Source organism: Oryzias latipes, chromosome 4 (assembly GCF_053564925.1).
Source record: "Oryzias latipes strain Hd-rR chromosome 4, Olatipes_Hd-rR_3.1".
Taxonomy (NCBI): domain Eukaryota; kingdom Metazoa; phylum Chordata; class Actinopteri; order Beloniformes; family Adrianichthyidae; genus Oryzias; species Oryzias latipes.
In genome coordinates, this window is record NC_136240.1 from 2,915,352 (window position 1) to 2,937,339 (window position 21,988).

The 21,988-nt window shown below is 41.6% G+C and overlaps 1 protein-coding gene across 24 annotated transcripts in view; it reads right to left on the reverse strand.

Moving 5' to 3' along the window:
- Positions 1 to 19,785, reverse strand: part of fryl (furry homolog, like) — a 93,959-nt gene extending 74,174 nt beyond the window's left edge. For 15 of the 24 annotated variants that reach the window (XR_013655441.1, XR_013655440.1, XM_078945450.1 and 12 more), the window contains exons 1-2: positions 5,714 to 6,226; positions 4,441 to 4,506 (exon numbers count right to left, since the gene is read on the reverse strand). Coding sequence is in view for 14 of the 24 variants with exons in the window: in XM_078945450.1 (XP_078801576.1) it covers positions 4,441 to 4,506; positions 5,714 to 5,942 (295 nt within the window). In the remaining 10 variants the exon portion in view is untranslated. Of the gene's footprint in view, positions 1 to 4,440; positions 4,507 to 5,713; positions 6,227 to 14,317; positions 14,377 to 19,146; positions 19,279 to 19,402 lie in introns of those variants that run through there. The other 9 variants (XM_078945461.1, XM_078945460.1, XM_078945459.1 and 6 more) reach the window with 5 other exon arrangements.
- Positions 19,786 to 21,988: the final 2,203 nt, after the last annotated feature.

Genomic DNA, 21,988 nt, shown 5'->3' on the forward strand with positions numbered 1-21,988 from the left:
TAAACAAGATCAGAAACTAAAAGATATAAAAGCGTGGATGAGCATCTTCATATCATAATGTGACACAATTAGACTCCATTTTACAATGTTTTTTAGATGATATAAACCAGAATAAATAAGTGACCCAACATGAGAGTCAAGGGTTAAAACGGGGTTTAGAGTCACCCCAAGGTTCCTGACAGAAGGCTTGATAAAGGAAGCAAGTGGACCGAGCCACTGGACAATCTGGGGGAGGCAACTGTCAGCAGCACAGACTAGGACCTCAGTTCTGGCTTCATTTAGTTGGAGAAAGTTATTATTCATCCAACTATTACCTAAATCCAGACACCTGCGTAAAATCTATATTTTAAAAACATCCTGGGGTTTAAAAGACACATAAAGCTGACCATCATCAGCATAAAATGATAGGAAATATCATTAAAAGAAGTTAGAATCTGCTGCAAAGGCAGCAGATATAAAATGAACGATAAATGTCCCAAAACTGAGCCTTGTGGCACACCAGAAGTGAGGGATGCAGAGGAGGAAGTAAACTTGGAAAATACAATGGAGTATGATCTACCACTCAGATAAGAGGAGAACCAATTTAAAGCGGATCTGGATACCCCAACCCAGTTTTTCAGCCTGTCCAAGAGGACATGGTCGACAGTATTGAAGGCTGCCGTCAAGTCCAGTAACAGTAACACAGAGCATTTTTACTGCATCACTCTGCATCAGAATGTCATCAGTGACTGAGAAGGGCTGTTTCAGTGGAGTGAGCTCTGCGAAAACATGACTGAAACTGATCAAAAATGCCATGACTGTCTAAAGCAGTTGTAAGTTGTTTAGAAACAACTTTTTCTAACATTTTGGACATCTACCAATTCCAACATCCTCATTATTTGTAGCTGGTGCTAAAGGTGTTTTGTTTTGTTTTTTTGAAAATTCAAGATGGCGACATCTTCCAAAGTGAAAGGTCAACATAACTCCAGGGGTGGTTGTAGACAGGAGGAGGAGTGAAAGATAGAGATGAAAAGGAAGAGGGGGGGGGGGGGACGCAAGCACAACAAAGACAACAATAAGCACGGACGTCCAGGTCTTTTTGCGTTGCTGAGTTCACCAGAGCTTTCTTTCTTTCTTATGATGTACCACACTGTTAATGTTGCCACTCCTAATACTGTAGCGATTTCTAGCATTGTTTTTTTTCTGTTTTCTCAGCTTAATGATGGCTCCTTTCACCTGCATGGAGAGCTCCTTTGACCGCATGTTGTCTGTTCACAGCAAAACCTTCAAAATGCAGCACGAGTCCTCTAATCAACTCCAGGCCTTTCATCTGCTTCACTCATAATGACATAAGGGAATTGCCCACACCTGCCCATGCAATAGCATGGAAGTCAATTGTCCAATTACTTATGAGCCCATGAAATGAAGGGATTGTTTTTAAAAAATGCTTTAGTTTTTCACATTTTTATGCAATCTTTTTGTTCAACACATGGAATAAAAGCTGAAAGTCTGCACTTCAATGACATCTGAGTTGTTTTATTTAAAATTCACTGTGGTAATGTACAGAAACTAAATTAGAAAGAATGTGTCTCTGTCCAAAGATTTAATGTCCTGACTGTAGTTTCTGCCGAGCGACAGCAGCTCCTTAGATATTCACCTCTGAGTTGTGGGAGGGATTGCTGGCGCAGAATAAGCCTGCCCCTACTTCCCATCATACAACTGTTTACACACACACTCACTACCTTACAGACCCTCACTCCCCCAATCTAACCACAGCACAAAAATGGCAGGAATATCGTAGCAATCCAGCGGTACAGTTTAGATCCTGACTCAAGCTCAGACAAGGAAAACAAAGACGTTCATGGATCCATTTGTCTGCAGGTGAGAATGGAGCGTAGCAGGGAGCTTGTGGCCCACCAATCACAGTTTTTGCATCACGCCCACAAGCTTTTTCAAACGGCCTTTTTTGATCTGGTCCAGATTTAGAACAACTTTAATAAAGAAAAACTCAAATGTAATTTTGCGGGTACATGGACAAAAGTAATCGTAATAAACCCCTGATCAGAATAAAAATGAGACATGTAAACACGCCCTTCGGAATATTCTGCTCCGATCAGACTCATTTGGATGAAATTTTCTTTCAGATATAGATAGGTGGGTTATGCAGATTGTTGATCCGATCCTGGTGCATGTAAACAATTTACTCTGATTGTGGGTCACTACTGTGCTGGTTTTACGTCCAACAAAGAGGGACAAGAAATGCTAAACTAACACAACAGAGAGGTTAGCACACAGATCACAATTTACACACATCTGTATTGAGCCTAACTGAAAACATTACAAACCAACAGATGCAGATTTCTATTGGAGGTTACAACACTCCTAAAACAAACACAGGGAAAGGAAACGACCTGCACCAGAGTCCAGGGTAACCTAGAACTCTGTTTGAAAAACAAGACTGGAGTTTGTGTTATGACTGTCAGCAAAATGCACCAAACACAATGCCTAAGAGGGGTGCACACATTGTTTTCTGTAAACCAGCTTTATTGTTGAAGGAATGCAGAATTGACATCATTTCCCAGGAACATTAAGGCTAAGAGCTCGAACATATGAGAAAAAACACGAGAGGTAAGGCGGCTGACGCAAACTGAAGACTTCAGATAAACATTATATATGAATTCCTGGAAAAAGGACTCCTCTAATCAAATAATCACAACTAATTGCAGAACCAAGGCAGGTTACAGTAGCTCCATTCACAAAGTAAAAGCCGTTACTGACGGCTAGTCTTCCTGCCTGCAGACAGTACAGAGGAGCTTCTACTCCCAGGAGTCCACAGAGTGGAGGATGCATTTCCTGTCCTGGCCTCTCTGAAGGACGGTGGTGGGAACAATAATCGATAGAAGCTGTAATTCAATTCCTGACTTCTTCTTCATTGATGCCTGGGTTTCAGAGGACGTCCCATTTAGAAGCATCACATCAGTGTGAGCATGCAGCAGCTGCACAGATCCTCACGCCAGCATGCTCCATTCATCTACTTCAGAGCACCATGTCACTCAGTAATGCGTCATAATAACTCTGCACAGGGTTCAAACTTACATTAAATAATGGAAGATTTTGAATTTGGATCCAACCACATGCTTGATAAGAAACCATTTCCTTGAGAAGCAGTGTTTAATTAGTTCAAAACGTAACTGTAGGGCTAAAGCTGCTGGCCTCCATAGGATGACAAAGCAGAAGGACAGAATCTGAATTAAATGCATAGGACCACAGGAACCCAAAGGCCAACCCAAAGCAGCAGTTCTTTAAATGAGCTTTCTTGAAGTCCTTTGCTGTGGCTCAGCTGGCTGGAGGGAGTCAATATAGTAATCTAATGCATTTGTCTTCTGTGCTGTGATGCCATATTCCCACACTGGGTTGTACCATTCTAAGATTTCCTCACTGGCTGTCCTGTTAGAGACCCACTCCATGAAAACAGTGTTTTAACCTGTTCTTGTAGCATGTTTCTGATGATGGAGGACATTTATAAAGAAAACTAAGTTTCAAATTGCATTTCTGAGTATTTCTGTGTTCGCATTGTTGTGAATCAGGACCTGATGAAATAAACTTGTATTTGTTACGTAGAAGACACCAAACTCCCTGCTCCGCTCCATTCTGATGCATCCACTTGTAGAACATGTTATAACCTAACACCCACAACCTAAGATTAGTGGTTAACGGCTGTAAACTAGTCAGAAAGCGTGTAAACGGATAGAATGACTGTATGTGGGGGCGGGCCTACTCCACACCAACGGTCCCGCCCCAAATCATGAATTTCTAATGAACTCCTGCCGCTCTGCAGAAACTATGCCCAAGAAAACAACACAGATTTTTGGATTTTGGCCAAAAACAGCATAATCAGAACTTAAAGACCACTGGGCACACTTTGACAATAGATCAAAAGATGATCGCAGTGGGACGTTAACTGTTTCACAAAGAGTCAGCTGTCTAAAGTAAAAACGGCATTGTTGTTGGGACAAGTATGGGGGATTTATGGGATTACAAATGGTAACTATTGGCAAGTCTAGTTGGACTGTAAGACCGCTAGGGATGCCTCCAACAAACACTAACATTTTAGGAAAGTGGAGGTGTTTTCAAATCTGAGTATGGTAAATGTGGCGTTTCTACTGCTTGTAAAGCAACAGTGATGCGTGTGTGTGTTTGGGAAAGGGTGGGGTGCCAATAGCATGTATTTACCACTAAAAGGAATTTATCCAAAACAAAAGATTCTTCTTTAAAAGAAACTAAAGGTTTGAGTATTGGATATTGATAGTTAACTCCTCATGACACTAATATGGCATATGAGCTAAACAGAATTCAGATCTGTTCATTCCGTGATGAGGGCGGGACACTCTTAGTCTGTCTTAAAGCTTTAATTCCCAAGTTCTGCAACAATCAAACCACATTTCCCATTCTTCAACTCACCATTACGATCTCTGTCATCATGAGCAGGATGTAAAAAGGAGATTTTCCTAATATGTCGACTGTTCCCTAATTGGATAGAAAGAAAAAATGTTGAAAAATAATTTGCCCAGGAATGTCGTGATTAAAGCAGCCTGTGACTGATGCCAACTGATAGCTAGTGGTCAAGCTGAGCACAAATCCAAGCAATAAAACATGTCATATAAAAACTTAGAAATGGCCAGAAAATGCTCGCCTCACTGCAGGTTAGTTTATCATGTTACCTGCTGCTGATGCCAGATGTAAAGAGATTAAGTAAGTTGAACAGGGAGCCAGGTGAATCATGCTTTAACAATGAGCAAACAGCCAGGCCAACGTGCTCTGACAAGCAACACTGCCAAGAAGGCATACGGATTTACTAATGAAAAGTCATCAACCTCCTGCTGATGCAAACCGGCTGACCCTGACCTGTACACACATTACCAAACTCTTTACCAATGTTTCCAAGGAGACCAGGCAGTCTTTTGTCAACAGATAAATGCCATCAAGTTTTACAAGTAACCCAACAACTTTAGTTTCTCAAATGAGAGGTGTGTCAAGCAGTGATCTTCTCATATCGATATGTGCCAATAGAACTTCTAAATGTCAATTTAATTTGTGATACTTTATACGTACATATTACTATGGCCAAAAGTTTGAGTTATTGCTTTCAGTGTTTCCAAAATAGATGCTTTAGATGAAACGACAATGTAGAAATAATAAGTCCTCTCACACCAGGAACCTAATAGAAAAAGAAAGCCTGTTTAATATGCAGAAATGAATCATGTTTATCACATGAAATGTGTGCTTTTACACAACAAAACTCACTAGAAGTAGTCCGATGCTAGACAACTGAACGCCTACTTTGGCAGAACTTAGAATACACCATGATGTAATAACTAAGCATTTATATATGATGACTGCAAACAGAAAGCTGCTGCTTCTGCTGGCAGCTACTCAAGACTTCACCAAAGTCACAAGTTAAAGGGGGGGACACGTATCAGAAAACAAACATGACTTTTGCAGGGTTAACCATTCGGGCTCCAAATTCTGTCTGCCCTCAGACAAAAACAAGCAGCCTGTTCTTTAGATGCAATAACTAGATGCTCATTCTTGTGGTTATCAAAACAGGCTGAGACAGACATCAAGCCAAAGCTTGAAGCATTAAAACAAAACTTAACCCGCACCAAAAACACCCGTTCATTTCAAAGAAGTCAGATATACAACACAAGATATGCTTTCCTGTGCATTGAGGTACCTCTGAAGCGCATTTGTTTACTGCGGGCAGATTTGCTGAAGCCCACTCCAGGATCTACTTTTACGACTGGATATGCCACATCTTCTTCAATCGTGTGTCCCATGGCAAGCAGGCCCAGCCTTTTCATGCGTAGGAGCCGTGGAGCCGGCTCCCTGGATGAAGCAGTCCCGTCTTCAGCTGATGCCTCCACAGAGCCGACGGTTGGAACCAGGCTCTTCAGAAACTCCATGTTCAGCTACACTTCTCAGTTCTTTCTCTGCTGGAAGACATCCATACGCTGCTGCCACGCCATTCTTCCAAACGGACCTTCCTGTCAGATCGGCTCCATTCGCTGCTTCTACCTTCATGCAGTGGTTTCACATTCACGCAATGTCGGCGCCTGTATAAAGCCTTGCAGACAAGAACAGACACCGCCTATCAGAGCTGTTCTGACAGGTGTAACTGTAGCGAGCTAGCATGGCGTGCTGAGACCCTTCCTATGCTGCAACATAACCTGTATGTTGTGTGTAAAGAGAAAGCAAACAGAGACGGATTGTGATGTAATGTTAAGAAGGCAGGGCTATGTCTGAGTGCCAGGCACTATCTGAGGTGGAACTACACCATGTTGAAAAGGAGATAACCCAAAGCAGACCAACAGTCAATCGTGGCAAAACAGACAGCGGCCACGCCCTGCTAGCCTGAGCTGCTCGCCTGTCAGAGACTAGAAATGGAAGGAGGACTGACGGACACTAGACAGAGACAAAATTCATGCAGCTGGGCTGCATTTACTGATAGCTCCTATCAAAGTCAAAGTGCTGTGACTTGGCATTTAAAAATAAAGACACTCGTTTGTTTGCTTTTAACAATTTGTTACAGCAGCTTCCACTTCTGCTCGTCTGTGCTGAATTATAACAAAAGCAATGGTGTCAAAGGGACGGCTTGGCTGCACAGCCTGTACCTGCAGAAAACCCCTCCACAGTTCTGTTTGCTGCATAGAGAGATGACACAGCGCTGACTCGCCATATATATACCATATATACCGGTACACACACACCTATCACACTGCCTGAAGAAATTGTCCATTTGCCCCTGTGTGATCCTGACATCCAAGCCTTTAGTGTTTTCTGAGAAATCTAACAATACTACAGGTCATGTTGGAGGAGGAGCAATGGTAATGGGGGGAGAATCCCACATTTGGCTGTTATTATGAACGCTTGCTATATATAGTCCTGTAAAAATACAAAGTCTGGCTTCCTTTTCTCCACTTTTCCTGTAGATTAGTTGCAGCAGCTTAACTGTTTCTTGTTTATTCAAAGAAGACTCAACTAAAACATGTTTATTAGGAACATGACGCTGTTGTAATACTGTGGTCCTAATGTACAGGCTTAAGCAAAAAAGCTGTTTTAGGCAGGAATTAAAGTTACTTGGTGATCCTCACCGTACATTCACACTTCCACTTTAGCAGCATCAGCAGTATTGCTTCCTATTGACTTTCAATGAGGTGATGTCAGGCATTTGCTCTAATGAATTGTTGGTCTGCTGCATCACTTGGAGTGCAGTCTCTAGGCCAAAACACCAAGAGAAGTTTGACTGAACTTTTTGAACTTTTAGCCTCTACATTTTTGTACCTTAAATCATGCAGAGGTCAATCATCCATTATGTTTATGTATCAGAAAAAAAGAGATTCAATTAAGAAATACTTTATTTTTTACTGTGTCCTCGTCATCAGAAAAATGTTACAAGAGCATGTTAAAAACACCATTTTCATCAGAGTGGGCCTTTAACTAGTATAAATGCTGACTAACGTGACACTGAATGCACACCACTGTCCAGCTGCTGAGGAGAGGATGTTCAGCATGAGCATTACAGCACAGCTGGGGCAGCAGACGGTGCAGCAGCTTCCACTGTGCAGAGCAAACAAGCATTTCTGTAAAAGCATTTGCTACGATCATCTTTTTTTAATGCTATTTTCAGACCCACAGATTCCTTATCCTTTCAGAAGGGAAATTAGGTCTAATTTAAAACAAGAACTCAAATTGTGAAATGTGTTAAGAGGGGTTGTTTGACTGTGTACTGCTTGTGTACGTTCCCAAGCACAGAAACTACAGCAGCTATTACACATAATCCATTCAAATCCACATAGACCTAAGGCAAGGATACAGCAAGGCAGCACATTCATGTTTATGTTTTTAAGTTTTACTTATCATTACGCAGAAAATGTGCCTGCTTAGGCAAAGAAACATGTATTTTTGTCAAGAACGGCTCTATAGCCGTCGTCCACATTTCTATTTCCACTTATATAAAAGGAACAATATGTTACACAAACAACAAATTCAGTTCTGTTGCATTTGCTCCCTGAAAATGTTTTCTACAAACTAGCAGTGTTTAGATGAAGGAGAATCAAAATGGCATTAGCTTTGTAATCTGTCAACTTGTTGGTATTGAAGTCTAGACTAGGACCAATGCGATGATGCCTGGGAGCTGAAGCAGCAGATCTAAATGAGTCTTACAGACTCAGTCAGACAAGATGAAGAGGCAAAGATAGTCATCACTGGTCTGAGCACCACAATGGTCGGTGGAGGCAGCTGTGGTTTGCTGAGGCCAGGTCTGTGCTGCTGCTGGGATAGAACAATGCTTCTGCACAGGAGGCCCACATCCCAATCAGCCCAGGAATGTGGAAGAGGAAGCCATGGGAACAATGTGCAGCGTTCCTGGGCTGTTCTGGGACCCACCCATTTCTGTCTTCTCCTGCTTTCAAGCAGGACAAAACAGGAAAACGGAGGAGAATGGGCAAGTTCTGCAGTCAGCTGAAGGCTTTCACTGAACTCTGCAGGAAGCCAAGCCTGAGTGGACAGCAGGCTAAACTGAAACTCCATCTCCAGCCTCACCAAAAACACCAGTCAGACAAGCTCTGCACTGCCCCCTTATGGTGAGGCAGAGAAAATGTCAACACAAAAAGAGAGGGAATGGTTCCATCTGTGAATTTTCTTTCATTGCATATTTAGCTTAAACTAAAAAGCATTTATATATTCTAAAAATCTGAAGAAAATAAAACATTTAACAACTACTTTAATTAAAAAGCCATTATAAATATTTTACTTCAGTCCACTGCTATTTTTACTGCTATATCTATTCATTTGTGTAATTTTCTTCACTACATTCCTGTTATTTGGGGGATTAATTACACCCATATGGAGAAAAGATTGATTAAAGGTTTTAAATCAAAGTAGGACATGTTTTTCTTCTCTCTCATGTATGAAGTGATATTCATGCCAACGCATTGCAAACAAAATGTTCTTAGCAGCAAATGAAAATATTAAATATTTGCTTACAACAAAAATGTATTCACATGCGTTGTGCCTCATCTCGCTTTCTCCTTATCTTTGATTTAGCGTGTCATGGCGGCCATCAAACAGATCAGTCTAGATTCTATCCAATCAAATCACCATATTTATGGGCTATGTCCAAATTCCTTCACTATTCACCAGGGGTTGACATAGCCCAGAAATTTGCACTGGCCCACAGGGCCAGTAGTTTTTGAAACTTACTGGCCCTGCCTGAAAGTTACTGGCCCGACACCGCGCATAGCGGGACCCGCCGCTCCGCAGGTGCTTGCAACTTTAGGGGGGTCCGGGGGCATGCCCCCCCGGAAACTTTTAATATGGTGCAATTTGGTGCATTCTGGTGACATCACTTATTTCTACACTTTTCAATGACTGAAAATAGAGCATATCAAACTTAAATCTGCTCTAGTCTGTTTCAGATGTTTTGAAGAGAGCACTGCAGTGTAGTAGGTAACACTAGTTCAGAAGTTTTCATGGTGCTTCTAACGGCAAATATCGCAATAAATCATAAACCTTAAATGTGTTAAAACAATCTTATGGCAGCTCGAACCATTTAACGAATCAAATAAATCCCTTAATGCATTTGACCAATCGGATGGACGCCTTCACATTGTTGACCAATCAGATGGAGCCCTGTTATGTTAGATGTTTGTAACCTATGTCAACGTGGGTCATTTGGAGTATAATTTTTAAACTGGGAATGGTTATTTGGTTATTTTGCTGTTTGTTTATATACCGCAAATTATATCGTTATCGCAATTTTAATCTCTGATATCGCATATCGCGAGTTTTCCTCATATTGTGCAGGTCTAACTGAGATCATTCAGCTAACTAGAAATACTTACTGCTTACAGTGTTGTAAAGAAAAACAAAATTAAGTAGTTTAACATTCTACTGCATTTGAGTCTGAGATTCAGGTATTTGGAGTTGCCTTTGATTCTTTGACATTCAGCTTAAAGCTTAGTGCATACAGTTTCATCTTCAATGCATTCATTAAATATCTTGCTGTCCATACTACTAATTATACCCACTACTCCATCCAAAATATTCCTATCTATTCCTGCCATGTCTTCCACATCTCTGACATGCTTCAGTCTCTCTTCAGTGACGGTGTCGGATTTATAATCAAATGTAATAATAACCCACTGGCTTGTGGCTTCGTTGTTGCTGTTTAACATTGTTTTGTATTGAATTGTTACATTCAATAAAGTTTGAAAAAAAAAAAAGTAGTGAGCGCGTGCCGCGTGGTGCTCGGCAGTGAAAGCCGCGCGCGCGCAGGCGGGAGAGAAGGAGAAGTGATCAAAGGTTTCCCATAGAAACCCTTGAAGTCTGAACACAGGACTAGCAGAAAAACTAAATTATGAAGACGAGGTAAATCTACACGTTTTCGCAAAATTTACTTTATTGAAAAAGGTGAAGAATATATAAACCGTTAGATATTTTAGTGGCCCGAGCGGGCAAGTGAAAAGTAAAGTCTTGTGGTCCGCACTGCTCGAAAAACAGGACCGGGCCAGCGGACAAATGGCTATGTCGAGCCCTGTTCACTACATAGTGCACTATTTAGTGCATAATTCTGTAGATGGATTAGATGAATCAACATTGCATTTCCTTTAAAGATCACTGAGCTGCAGGTTTCAGTGATCTTTAGCTAAAAGGGGCAGAACCAGCAGAATCTGTTTGCCACCGGAGCACAGCAGGTTTGATATGCCTGGATGATGGCTCCAGATAGAAGGGTGGTACTGAGGACACCACTGCAGGTAGGCGTCTACAGCTTTGAATGGGATGCTGCAGATGGTTTTTTTTTAATTTATTATTACTTTGATGAACACAGAAGATGCCAAGCAGGAGCAGCCATACAACAGGAGAGACCACGGCTTCTGAGACCATTTCTGTCTTCCTGAAACTTCAGATCAGATCCTCGCATGTGAAGACATGTGGAAATGAGTGACCTTCTAACATAATCACACTCATATCAATGTCCAGGCTTTAGGAGTTTCAAAACTCCTAAAAACTTTGGTTTTCATGTAAAAAATATCAGAAAATGACCCAAATACATCTTTCTTCAGCTTTTTCCGTGCCCATGTCAATTTAGAAACAACTTTGTTCTATTCCCTGTTTTATCAAATAATTTGCTGTCCCAAGGTTCATAGCTAGTAATTAACAGAACACAAAGCTACGGTTAAATTTGCCAACAGTCATAGCTCAAGTTGTTTAAGCTGCAACTTATTTTGATTATGTTGTAGCAAATATCAGAAGCACCTACGTTTTTGGTCATTTTCACCGGATTTTCCATAAACCTTTGAGCTCATGTTCTGACCCTGCTGGTCCAGTCAGATTACTATTAAAGGACGACACATTAAAATATGTCTTCTTTGCAGTCATGAGGTTTCCCTCACCTACAGAATGTAATTTAAAGCCTGAAAGGTGCAAAACCGTGGCTAAATTTAAAAAAAATGCAAACAAAAACAACCAGTAAAAGTTACTGTGTTGTAGAATCTGTAACTCTGAATGACAACAATGCCATTGCATCAATGGCAGCCAGAAAAAAAGATCTTGATCAAAGAACAGAGGAACTGACTTCAACAGAGGACTGTAACTTATATTTTAATTGAATTATGACCAGCAAATGTTGGCAATAAGTTAGAAAAGTTTAGGACTGAAACGATTGACTGTATAAGAGAATTATACTGAGTGACCCCTCCCCTGTGGCTTTCCAAATATGAAGTACCTGCTGGTTCCAAGAAGCCCAAATCCCATAGACTTCTAAATAAACAGCTGTTACTCAGTCATTTTATTGGTCAGAAAAGACATTCCTGCTCTGATACCTTTTTTAACAAGCTACTGATAATTCCAGTTTTTGTCATAGCATTTTTTCTGTAGTGCTTGTCATCCAAGTTATAAACAGACCAATCAGATGCCTCAATAAAAGTAGGTGGTCCCACGTCAAACGTTTGAGAGATTTAGTGCAGCCCAATTGAAGTGATAGAGGTGTGGATCTCCAACAAGCTGATTGGCGAGAGGGGTTGTCGTAGAAATGTTGACTCAGACCAATCACTGCTTACTGACAACATCTGGCTCCAAAATGGTGACTGGATTGACGTCAGCAACTGATTTTCTATGTATGACATCACGCTCATTCAGTCCAGTTCTCAGATACAGTCAATGGTTGGAGCAGGACGCTGCTTTCAAACACGAATGGCTCAAATGTTCTAATCCTCAAATTGTGAAAAATGGTAAGACACCCAACAGTTCCACTGGACTGGGCAGTCTCATTGTGACGGGCTCTATATTATTGCAAAGCCTGTGTCACACTCAGGCTTGTGACACAGGAGAAGCAACATGCACTGTAATGTAACAACCGCATATTCCACTCTAACATCAGGTTCATCTGCAGTTAATGTCAAACTTGGTTTTTTTGTTTTTACAGCCAGCAATACTTTATTTATTTCTACCAATTCCTGAACAACACTTTTCTAACATCTGTATTTTTTAAGTCAATACAATAAACAGCAGCACTAAATACTGAATGTATTTTCCAGAACAAATTGTTTAAAATTTTAAATAGAAATAATCCATTTGTCTTTAAAGTAAAAAGGTACATTTTGATTAAAAGGAGAGGGATTGAGATGATAAAAGAGAGGTTAAAATGTTTTAGTTGCATCATCTAACTGACACATTTGGAGGGTTCACGGTAATAAAATACTGGTCCTGGCTCAACAGCTGCTGAACACAAAAAAACAGTCTTTTGCACTCTGGTCTAGTGGTTCGGTCAAAGTTCACCACACCAAAGGTTGGGCTTTGTTTGACAAAGAGACAAGCCAATCTATGAATGGCCTTTGCTGAGATGCTGCCACTTTACTCTTTTGGCTTCCATTCTGGGTTAAAAAAATCTATAAAAATAAAAAAAGCTACAGCTTGACTTTCTTCAGCCTTTTATGCACCAAGACAAAAGAAGTCTGACAACCAGACAACTGTGGCCACAAGTGTAGCTGCATGTTCGTCAGCTCTGTTATAAAAACAACCACATACAGACAGAGGTTTGGTGAGGGAGTACTTTGGATAATGCATGATAATAAACTTTATGACATAAGCATGCCAAAGTTTAAACTAGTTTAATGTAATATGCTCATCAACTCTTTGTCCAGTGGAATTACAGACAGTCATTGTGGCAAAGAACAGAAACACACAGAATGATGCATGAATGTGGAGTTATCTTTGACTCATCTTGTGTCATTTAGAAACGCTGTACATTTAAGGCTGATGTTATTCGCTGATAAGTGCGACCGAGGACGAAAACGGATGGATATTCATGTTGGCCACATATAGATGCACAGTGCTTCCCACACATTATAGGTGCGTCCAAGGCTATATTTTGTTGTTAGTTGCACATATTTTAAAAGGCCTATACCATGCAAAATCAGTTTTTTAAGCTTTTACTATGTTAATATCATCATTTAATATGTTAATATGTTCATTACTCACAAGAAGAACCCCAAAGTGGTATTTTGATCCGTTCAAGCATTTCTGAGGATAAAATCCTGCCCTCAAAGCACCAGCCCCCCCCCCCCAACCCATGAAACTGAGTGGGTTGTGATGTCACAAAGTGAGATCAGCCCCTTCAAGGAAGAGTCTATGCTGCCAGCTCCACCCAGAGGCTAACAGACACGCCCACTTTCTACACAGAGCCAACAGTAATAGACTAAATGCTTTCCTTTCTACATACTGTGTACATACATCTTTGCAAAGGTTTGATAGTCGTTTGCCGAGCTCCTATTTATATAGATGTTTACTATAAGGTTTAAGAATAGCTTGGTATAGGCCCTTTAAAGGGTAATTTAAAACAACAGAATGGTTACCAACTGGCACAGCAAATACCTGAACTTTACTTTACATGATTGGAACAAACCTGTGATCTGCTTTTCCAAGATCTCAAAGCCAACACAAACAGTAACACACATGGTCTCAATTGATCATTAACACTTCCAAGTAAGACTCCATTGGAACAGGAACTGAACTCACTTCTTCTGCATGACACATGCATGTGGCTTCTTGACACAACCTGACCTGCAATCGACTTCTCTTTATGACCACATTTGTGTTATGCAGACAGCACAAGAAGGAAGACAGAGCACACTGGAAACGCCAAAACTTTGTGTGTATTTTAAAATTTAGTATACCAAACGGATCAATCAGATGCATTGTTATGTATTCCCATAGCAACAAAGCAAACTGTTGATGCTGAACATAAATAAACAGCAGAGTAGAGAACTGTGAAACATACCTTAATGCCATAGATTTAGGGTTGAATTTGAAGAAACAGCAGGGCCACTGTGCTGGAATCTGAAAGAAAAAAAACAGAAAACCTTTTAGATGGCACAAATAACAACTGGGGGAAAAGATTTGCTCTTAAATTTGAGTGATGGAAACAAACACTATGTGTAAAACTGAAACTACCGTTGTGTTTACTATAGTAGCAGTGTAGTACAGCAACGTGCCTCATGACAGCACTGTATTTCTGAGACGTGGTCAAACCTTTGGGTCTTCCACACAAGCTTGGATTAGGCAGAAAAGCCTTTAGAGTCCCTGGGTTTGAATGTGAAGCCCTGCTGGACAGTCACAGCAAGGATGTTAGCGTTCTGCTGGCTCAGACCAGTTTGCTCTGAACCGAGACGGGATTAAAACTACCTCCTGAGCAGAGTAATAATCTGAAGATTACTGTTACATCCAAGAGGCAGCATTTGAAGCCGGAAAAACGTCGTTATAACTGTCACTATTGTGGTTGACGTGCTTCTTTTATGACCTTCACATTTAAAGGGACATTTGTTTCCAAGGATTTAAACTATACAGCCTTTTGAAAGCATAAGTCAGTATTATAGGACAAACAAGAAAGTACAGAGCGCAATATGTGTCTAAATTTGATCAAACCCCAATAAAACAAAGGAAGGAAGAACAAGCCCTCAGTCACACAGCACCCAGACAGAAGTCAGGGTGTGAGAACTTCCACATTACATGAGCTCTGTGGACAGATGGAGAGATTAGATCAATAGAAACGGCAACTGAAAACAAGGCTTTGGTGACAGAAAAGCCATGTCCCAATGACATGCTATTGAACTCACTGAAATCCCACCCCCAGCACAAAAAGAAGCAAACGTGGGACTCGGCCACTCCGTTCTCACACTGAAGAACTTATGAGTAAGACACTCAACTTCCTGCTCTGACTACAGGACTCCAAAACACAGAAACTGTTACCGCAGAAAGAGATGAAGACTAGCAGCCTTCGCTGTGACAGCTGCAGAACACTTCAAGTCACAAAAGGGTTTTCTGTCAACTACGTCAACATAATCTGGATGTGCTAAAGACACTTTCACACACTGAAGGGACAATGACCCATCAAAGAGCTAAATCAGTTAGAGGGAAAAACGTGTTGCATTTTTCATACTAGCTTTGAAAAACAGGCAGTGCATTGCCATAAATTGGACAAGCATCTGGAAGCTTCTATCTGACCTCAACGCTAAATGACAGCCCTGACCCGCTGTAATCACTACTTCCTCAAAGAAGACTCGGCTGGCTTCCTCTGGCCTGAAAGGAATTTGAACAAACACTTTTTCCCACGTTTGATGAGGCAATCTGCAGGACAACTATGGTCGACAAATACGGAACATTAATTTGCCATGACAAACATCTGACCCTTAAGCGGTGCCATTTTCAGAAACGGGGTGGTTTCTTGAGCAGAGGCAGACCCAAACATCAATTATGCTCCAAACCTTCTTTCCCAAAGCCAAGGATAATCTCGCTCAGCAGGGCTCAATTATAGGTTATTTCTAGCTAGACTCGGCCCTCGTCGTGCGCTACATTATGCCAAGCCTTTTAATGCAATAAATGAACAGAATGTCTCATTTGGGAACAAATGTTGAGTGTTAATCCACAGTAAACAAGGAGAACCACTCTGCCATAGCTTTCCACTAAGGTCAGAGAGGTCCAGACCTTTTCAAACATTTCACACACAGACAAACTGATGTCACTGGAAAAATATTCACACTAGTGAAGATCAAATGAACTGTGTGACAGGAAGCTTTCTTTGGGGCACGTGAATTTCCCACAAATAGAATAAAAAGAGCAACAAGGAAGGTTTAAAGCCACACCTAGTAACTTTCTCTGTTGATTATTAAGGTTGTAGCTGTGTGGAAATAAGCAAGCACAACGTCGTCTAGATCAGTGTTTTTCAACCAGTGTGCCGCGGCACACTAGTGTGCCGTGGGAGATGGTCAAGTGTGCCGTGAGAAATTGCCCTCATTAACTGATCTAAAAACATTTACTATCTCCAGGAAATCAGCTCTTTGTTTATCCAAACAGACCCTGATAAAACACTGAGAAGTTAAGAATATAAAATATCATAAAATTAATTTTTCTTTGTGTTTATATGATTCTATTAAAGATATTTTGATAAGAATAACGGGATAGCGCGATTTAGCTGCAGCTATAAGTGTGTAAGGAAAAGTCCCGCCCCTTTAACTGTCTCCACCAATCATTCTTGAAGGCTTAATCACATGTCATCAGTCTGACCAATCAGAAGTGGTTAAAGTATTCACTTCCTTGTTTCGGTTTAGCGCAAAAAAAGTCTCTCAGTTCTAACAAAAATACCAGCTAAAGCTCGTCTTTAGCGGTGTAGCTTTCCATATAATCTGGTATCAGACTGGAACAAGTGAACAAAACCATGAAGCTCAAAGACGCTGGTCTTTCTGCGGTCGGCGCATTACGGGCACTACATCTCCCATGATGCAGTAAAGTGACTGTCTTAGCGCACAATGAGTCTCTCCTCTTAACGTCTTAAAACAACGAACACACATCAAACAGTTTTTGAATCTTTTGACTTAATTTTTAATACATCTTTTAGAAAAAACAGCTGCAGCTTCCAGGGTTTTCTGCAACAATTATCACAAAAATGCATGTGAGGTTGCGGAGCGGCTGTAGATCAATACAGACTGAGCTTTTTTTTTTTTTTTTATCCATTTTTTTGGATGCTGGTGTGCCGCGGGATTTTTGTCAAGGTTAAAGTGTGCCGTGGCTCAAAAAAGGTTGAAAAACACTGGTCTAGATGATTCTGTTCAAGCAGTTTTATCAGCAAGCTGCACACATTACAGCAGGTGACCAGCTGCAGTCATACGACACAAAATCACTTTTGTTACGGAAATCAACTCAGCGTTTCAACATTACCTTCCAACTCCTTTAACTAATGAGGTAAGGTTGGAAAAAAAGACGAAAAGCTAATAAAACTCCAGTGATAGACTGAATAGAACTGCTGACTTGCTGCCTTTTCTACCCGATGTTGAGCATTCATAGAAATTCATAGAACTGAATTTATATCCAGCTATGAAAAAACCTTTTTCACTCTTGCTTTTGCTTTCATGTAGATGCTGAATAATGGTAAGTTTGGAGCAGAGCTTGTTTGATGCACATTTGCATCAATAGGTGTCAAGCGGATAAGAAATTCATACAAACCTTTATAAAGGCAGAGAGACTGCTACAGTTATAGTTATGAGCAACATTTTTTTAGTAATTGCTGAAATGCAGAATAAACAGTTAATCCTCACAGGGAGCAGCTTAGTTAGAGGCCACTGTGGGGGCATTTTACTGCCCCTGGTTTTTCTATCCTCTTACTCTTCAATGCCATTAATGCCTTACAAGACAACACTACAATCAATGGCATCAACGGGTTCACCACATTTTAGGGGGATGTACCAAAGACTTACTGTGTGTGAGAGCAGATGAAAATAAATAAAACAGGCCTAAAATGAGTAAAACGTGTTCAAAGTCTCACTCTGATCATCTTCTGATGTAATGTCAAAGCGTTCCCATCTGTCTTTTAACTAGGATTTATTCAAAATTTAAAAACCTGCGTTTGTCCCAGCTGGGACGTAGTTTCTGCAGAGCGGCAGGAGTGCATTAGAAATTCACCTCTGAGTTGTGGAGGGGACTGTTGGCTCAGAAGTAACCCTATGCTGATTTCCCACAAAATCTATGCTTATTCGCTCTCTCGCTAGCTTACAGCCCCTCACAATCCAAACCTAACATTACAGGTTCAATAGAAATGGGGTGCAAATATCGTAGCTATCCAGCCGTCCAGTTCTGATCCAGATTCCAGCTCAGACCAGGAAAACAAAGACGTTCATGGATCTGTTTGTCTGACAGTGGATGATCAGAATGGAGCAGAGCAGGAAGACTGTGACCTGCTCACTGTAGTTTGTACGAAACAAATACAAGATTTTTCAAACAGTTTATTCTGCTCCTGATTCACAACCATTACAGAAAAGATATTCTCAGAAATGCTCCATTTTCTTTATAAATGCCGTCTATCATCAGAAAAATGCCCCAAGAACAGTTTAAAAACACCACTGTGATTGGAGTGGGCCATTAAACTGCTTGAACTGCAAACTCTCAGCATTTCTTATGATCACGCATAATAAATATGATTGCAAACTAAAACAGGTAAAATGAGTCATTTCCACACAAACAGTGATGTAAACAAACTGCATTACATATGATGAGAGTCAATGATAGGACTATCTACCCTCATAACAACAAAGGAATGCCCTAAAACCTGCTGCTCTGTCCCAGTCTGCTCAGTGGAGGCAGGTTCCCATCATGCTTTGCTTCGTTTGGATGGACGTGATTTACAGAAACTCTTCCAGGATCCAGCAATGCTTCTGCCTGGCAGGTTACGGGTTCTCAAATGAAAGAAACTGTCATTCAGAGGTCACATATGTCAAATGCGTGAATGTCCAGTAGAAGCCCAAAGCGTTGAACCAAGAGAACCGCAGCGACTGAGCGTGTGGTTGTTTGGTTGTTTGTTGTCTGCCACGGACAAACCCCCAAGCGCGTCAGTCCAGAATAAACCTTTAAGTTCAGAAATCTTTGTTCTTGTTGTTGCTGAAAAGTCTAAATGAAAAGCACAAAACCCGAAACTATTGAAGAAAATAAATGTAACAGACTAGGAATAGCAAGTTAGCCGCTAGCCTAACGTTAACTCTGTGAAAAAACTGCTAATGTTAAGCTAACTAGCAGGTTTTACTTTGAACATGAAACATTGCCGACACTAACTGAGCCACTAACCGACTCACAGCGACCAGGATGAAGAGCCAGAAAGGACAGATTTATCGGCCGAGTTGAAGTTTTAACTTCCAGAGGAAGGAGGTTCTGCTAGCAGCGCAGTCAAACTCCGTGTGAACATGCTAGAGCAGCGATGGAAACCTCTACGAGTCGACAAAAAGTTGATAACGAAACTTGGAATAAGCCGACGTTCCGGACAGTCGACTCCCCCCAGTATGTCCTCCCTGACCGCACTGTTCGTCATGCTGACATTACTCACAACTGCAGCTTTTCCTCCCTTTAGAAGAGCTCGGCGGTTAGCTTGCAGACGTTCTTCTCATTTGCCGAACAAGCGTCTACCTCCTGGTCCTCCTCCATTGGAAGGATTTGCGTAGAGGTGTTTTTTTTTCGGCGTTCAGTGTCAGAGCTGACGCCGCCGGTTTGGCCCGCCTCTTGATTCTGATTGGCTATCACGATGTACGCCCACGGTCGTCCTAAAATTACATTTGATAAAGTGCCTGTCAATCTTACAAATCGACCTGTTGATTGGATGACGTCTTTTTTGGAGCGTACCATTTAGACTCATAGGTGTCACTGCGTAATCTCAGTTTCGGGCTAAAGCACTATCTGTGTTTTTATTGATTTGGATAGATAGCTGATGCTATTACGAACATTTTAAATGATGACAATAGCAATTATACATGTTTATAAAATAATACAATCAGTGGATGTTTTAAATCAACGTATGGTTTATTTTCCAAACCAAACTACATTTTTGGCTTGTGTCAATCAAATTTCTTTAAAATCCCCAAACATTGCAGACATTTTGTCATAAATGTTGAATACAGTCACTAGATTTTTTAGCTGCTTTTCACATCAGTTTGTACCACTGATTAAAAAAGATAAGTAGCAAAAAAGGTAAATAAATCAATAAAAACAATCACAGCACTAGAATTCTAGTGTGTGTTTATGCATAATCCATATTTAGTAGAGCAGCAAACAATTACTTTCCAGCATTGTAATTTGACTGGAACATACTTGGGTTCTTGTTTGCTGTGGGGATGCACAGACTGACAGAAGAGGTTAGACAGGAATCTCAGAGGACCATGCTGTGTCAGGGGAAGGATTGAAGGTCAGCCGCAGGACGGTGAGGTTTAGGGAGCAGAAGAAGGTGGAGGACTTTAGGTGCTTCAGGTCATCAGTTCAGAGCAACCCAGAGTGTGAGGGGAAAAAGTGAAGCATGTTGGTACGGTGGAGGAAGCTTTCAGGTGTGACGCGTGACTAAAGAGTGTCATCAAGAATGAAAGGAAAGAGTGTGGTGAGAGCAGCCATGTTGTTGGTTAGAGACTCTGATGCAGAGACAGGAGGCAGAGCTGGAGGTGGCAGAGATGAAGATGTTGAGGTTCTCTTTGGAACCAAGATGGATCAGGAATGAATCCATCAGAGGAACAGATCATGATAGATGGTCTTGGAGATCAATGCAGAGAAGCAGATGGAGACGTTTGAGAGGAGAAACAGTGATGATGTTGGTGAAAGGATGCTGAGGGTGGAGCTACAGGGAAGAGAGGAAGACCAAAGAGGAGCTTCATGGATGGAGAGAATGAGGTCAGGAGGATGGTTGGTTGGTGTGAAGAAGAGAGGGTTAGATGGAGGCAGATGGTTTACTGGGGAGATCCCTAAAGAGAGCTGTAGAACAAATGGAAGATACTTACATTTTGGTGAATATAACTCCTGCCACTCCCTTGTGAACCGCCACCTGAATGTGTTGGGGGAGTTTGAGAGCTCGAATGATCCCAGGAGCTAAACTGTCTGGGGCTTAAGCCCCTGGTAGGGTCTCCCATGGCAGACAGGTCCTGGGTGACGAGTCAGACAAAGAGCGGTTCATGAAAGGAAAGGAAAGATCAAGGACCAGATTGCGTCGCCTGGATTGGCGTCACGGGGCCCCACTCTGGAGCCAGGCCCAGGGTTGGGGCTCGCAGGCGAGCGCCTGGTGACCAGGCTCTTCCCACGGGCCCCAGTCGAGCACAGGTGGCTCGGGCATCTAGTCCGGATGCCTCGTGGATGCCTCCCTGGAGAGGTGTTCCGGGCATGTCCCACTGGGCGGAGGCCCTGTGGAAGACCCAGGACACGCTGGAGAGACTACGTCTCTCGGCTAGCCTGGGAACACCTCGGGGTCCCCCCAGAGGAGCTGGAGGAAGTGGCTGGGGTGAGGGAAGTCTGGGCATCTCTGCTTAGTCTGCTGCCCCCACGACCCGGTTGTGGATAAGCGGAGGAAGATGGATGGATGGATGGATGGATGGATGGATGGATGGATGGATGGATGGATAACTCCTGCCAAAGCTGCTCAGTGGTGTAGTGATCTCATACCAAGAAGGTCGTGGTTTAAATCCTGGTTGGGACCTTTCAGTGTGGAGTTTGCATGTTCTCAATGTGCATGTGTGGGTTTTCTCTGGGTACTCCGGCTTCCTCCACAGTCCAAAAACATGCTTCATAAATTAATTGGTGTCTCTAAATTTGGGTTGAACGTGAGAGTGGCCCTACAACAGACAGGTGACTTGTTCAGGGTGCACTCTGTGACCCCAAAAGAAATTCAATGGGTTCTGGAGATGGGTAACCCCAGCTTCATGCTTATTCTTCCTTGTGTTAAAAAAATTAAACTTCTATTTCTGTCTGTCTAGGCTTGTGTGTATTCGACATAGTGGCAACGGTAAAATCATTTGGAGTTTTCCAAGTTTATGGAAAAAGGTGAAGCAGCAACATCCTGTCATAATATTAACTACAAAATGTAAACAGAATTCGTAAAAATGTTCCAACTCTACAAACATTATGACAGCTTTCTTTTTTGTTTTTGAATCCTACAAACGTT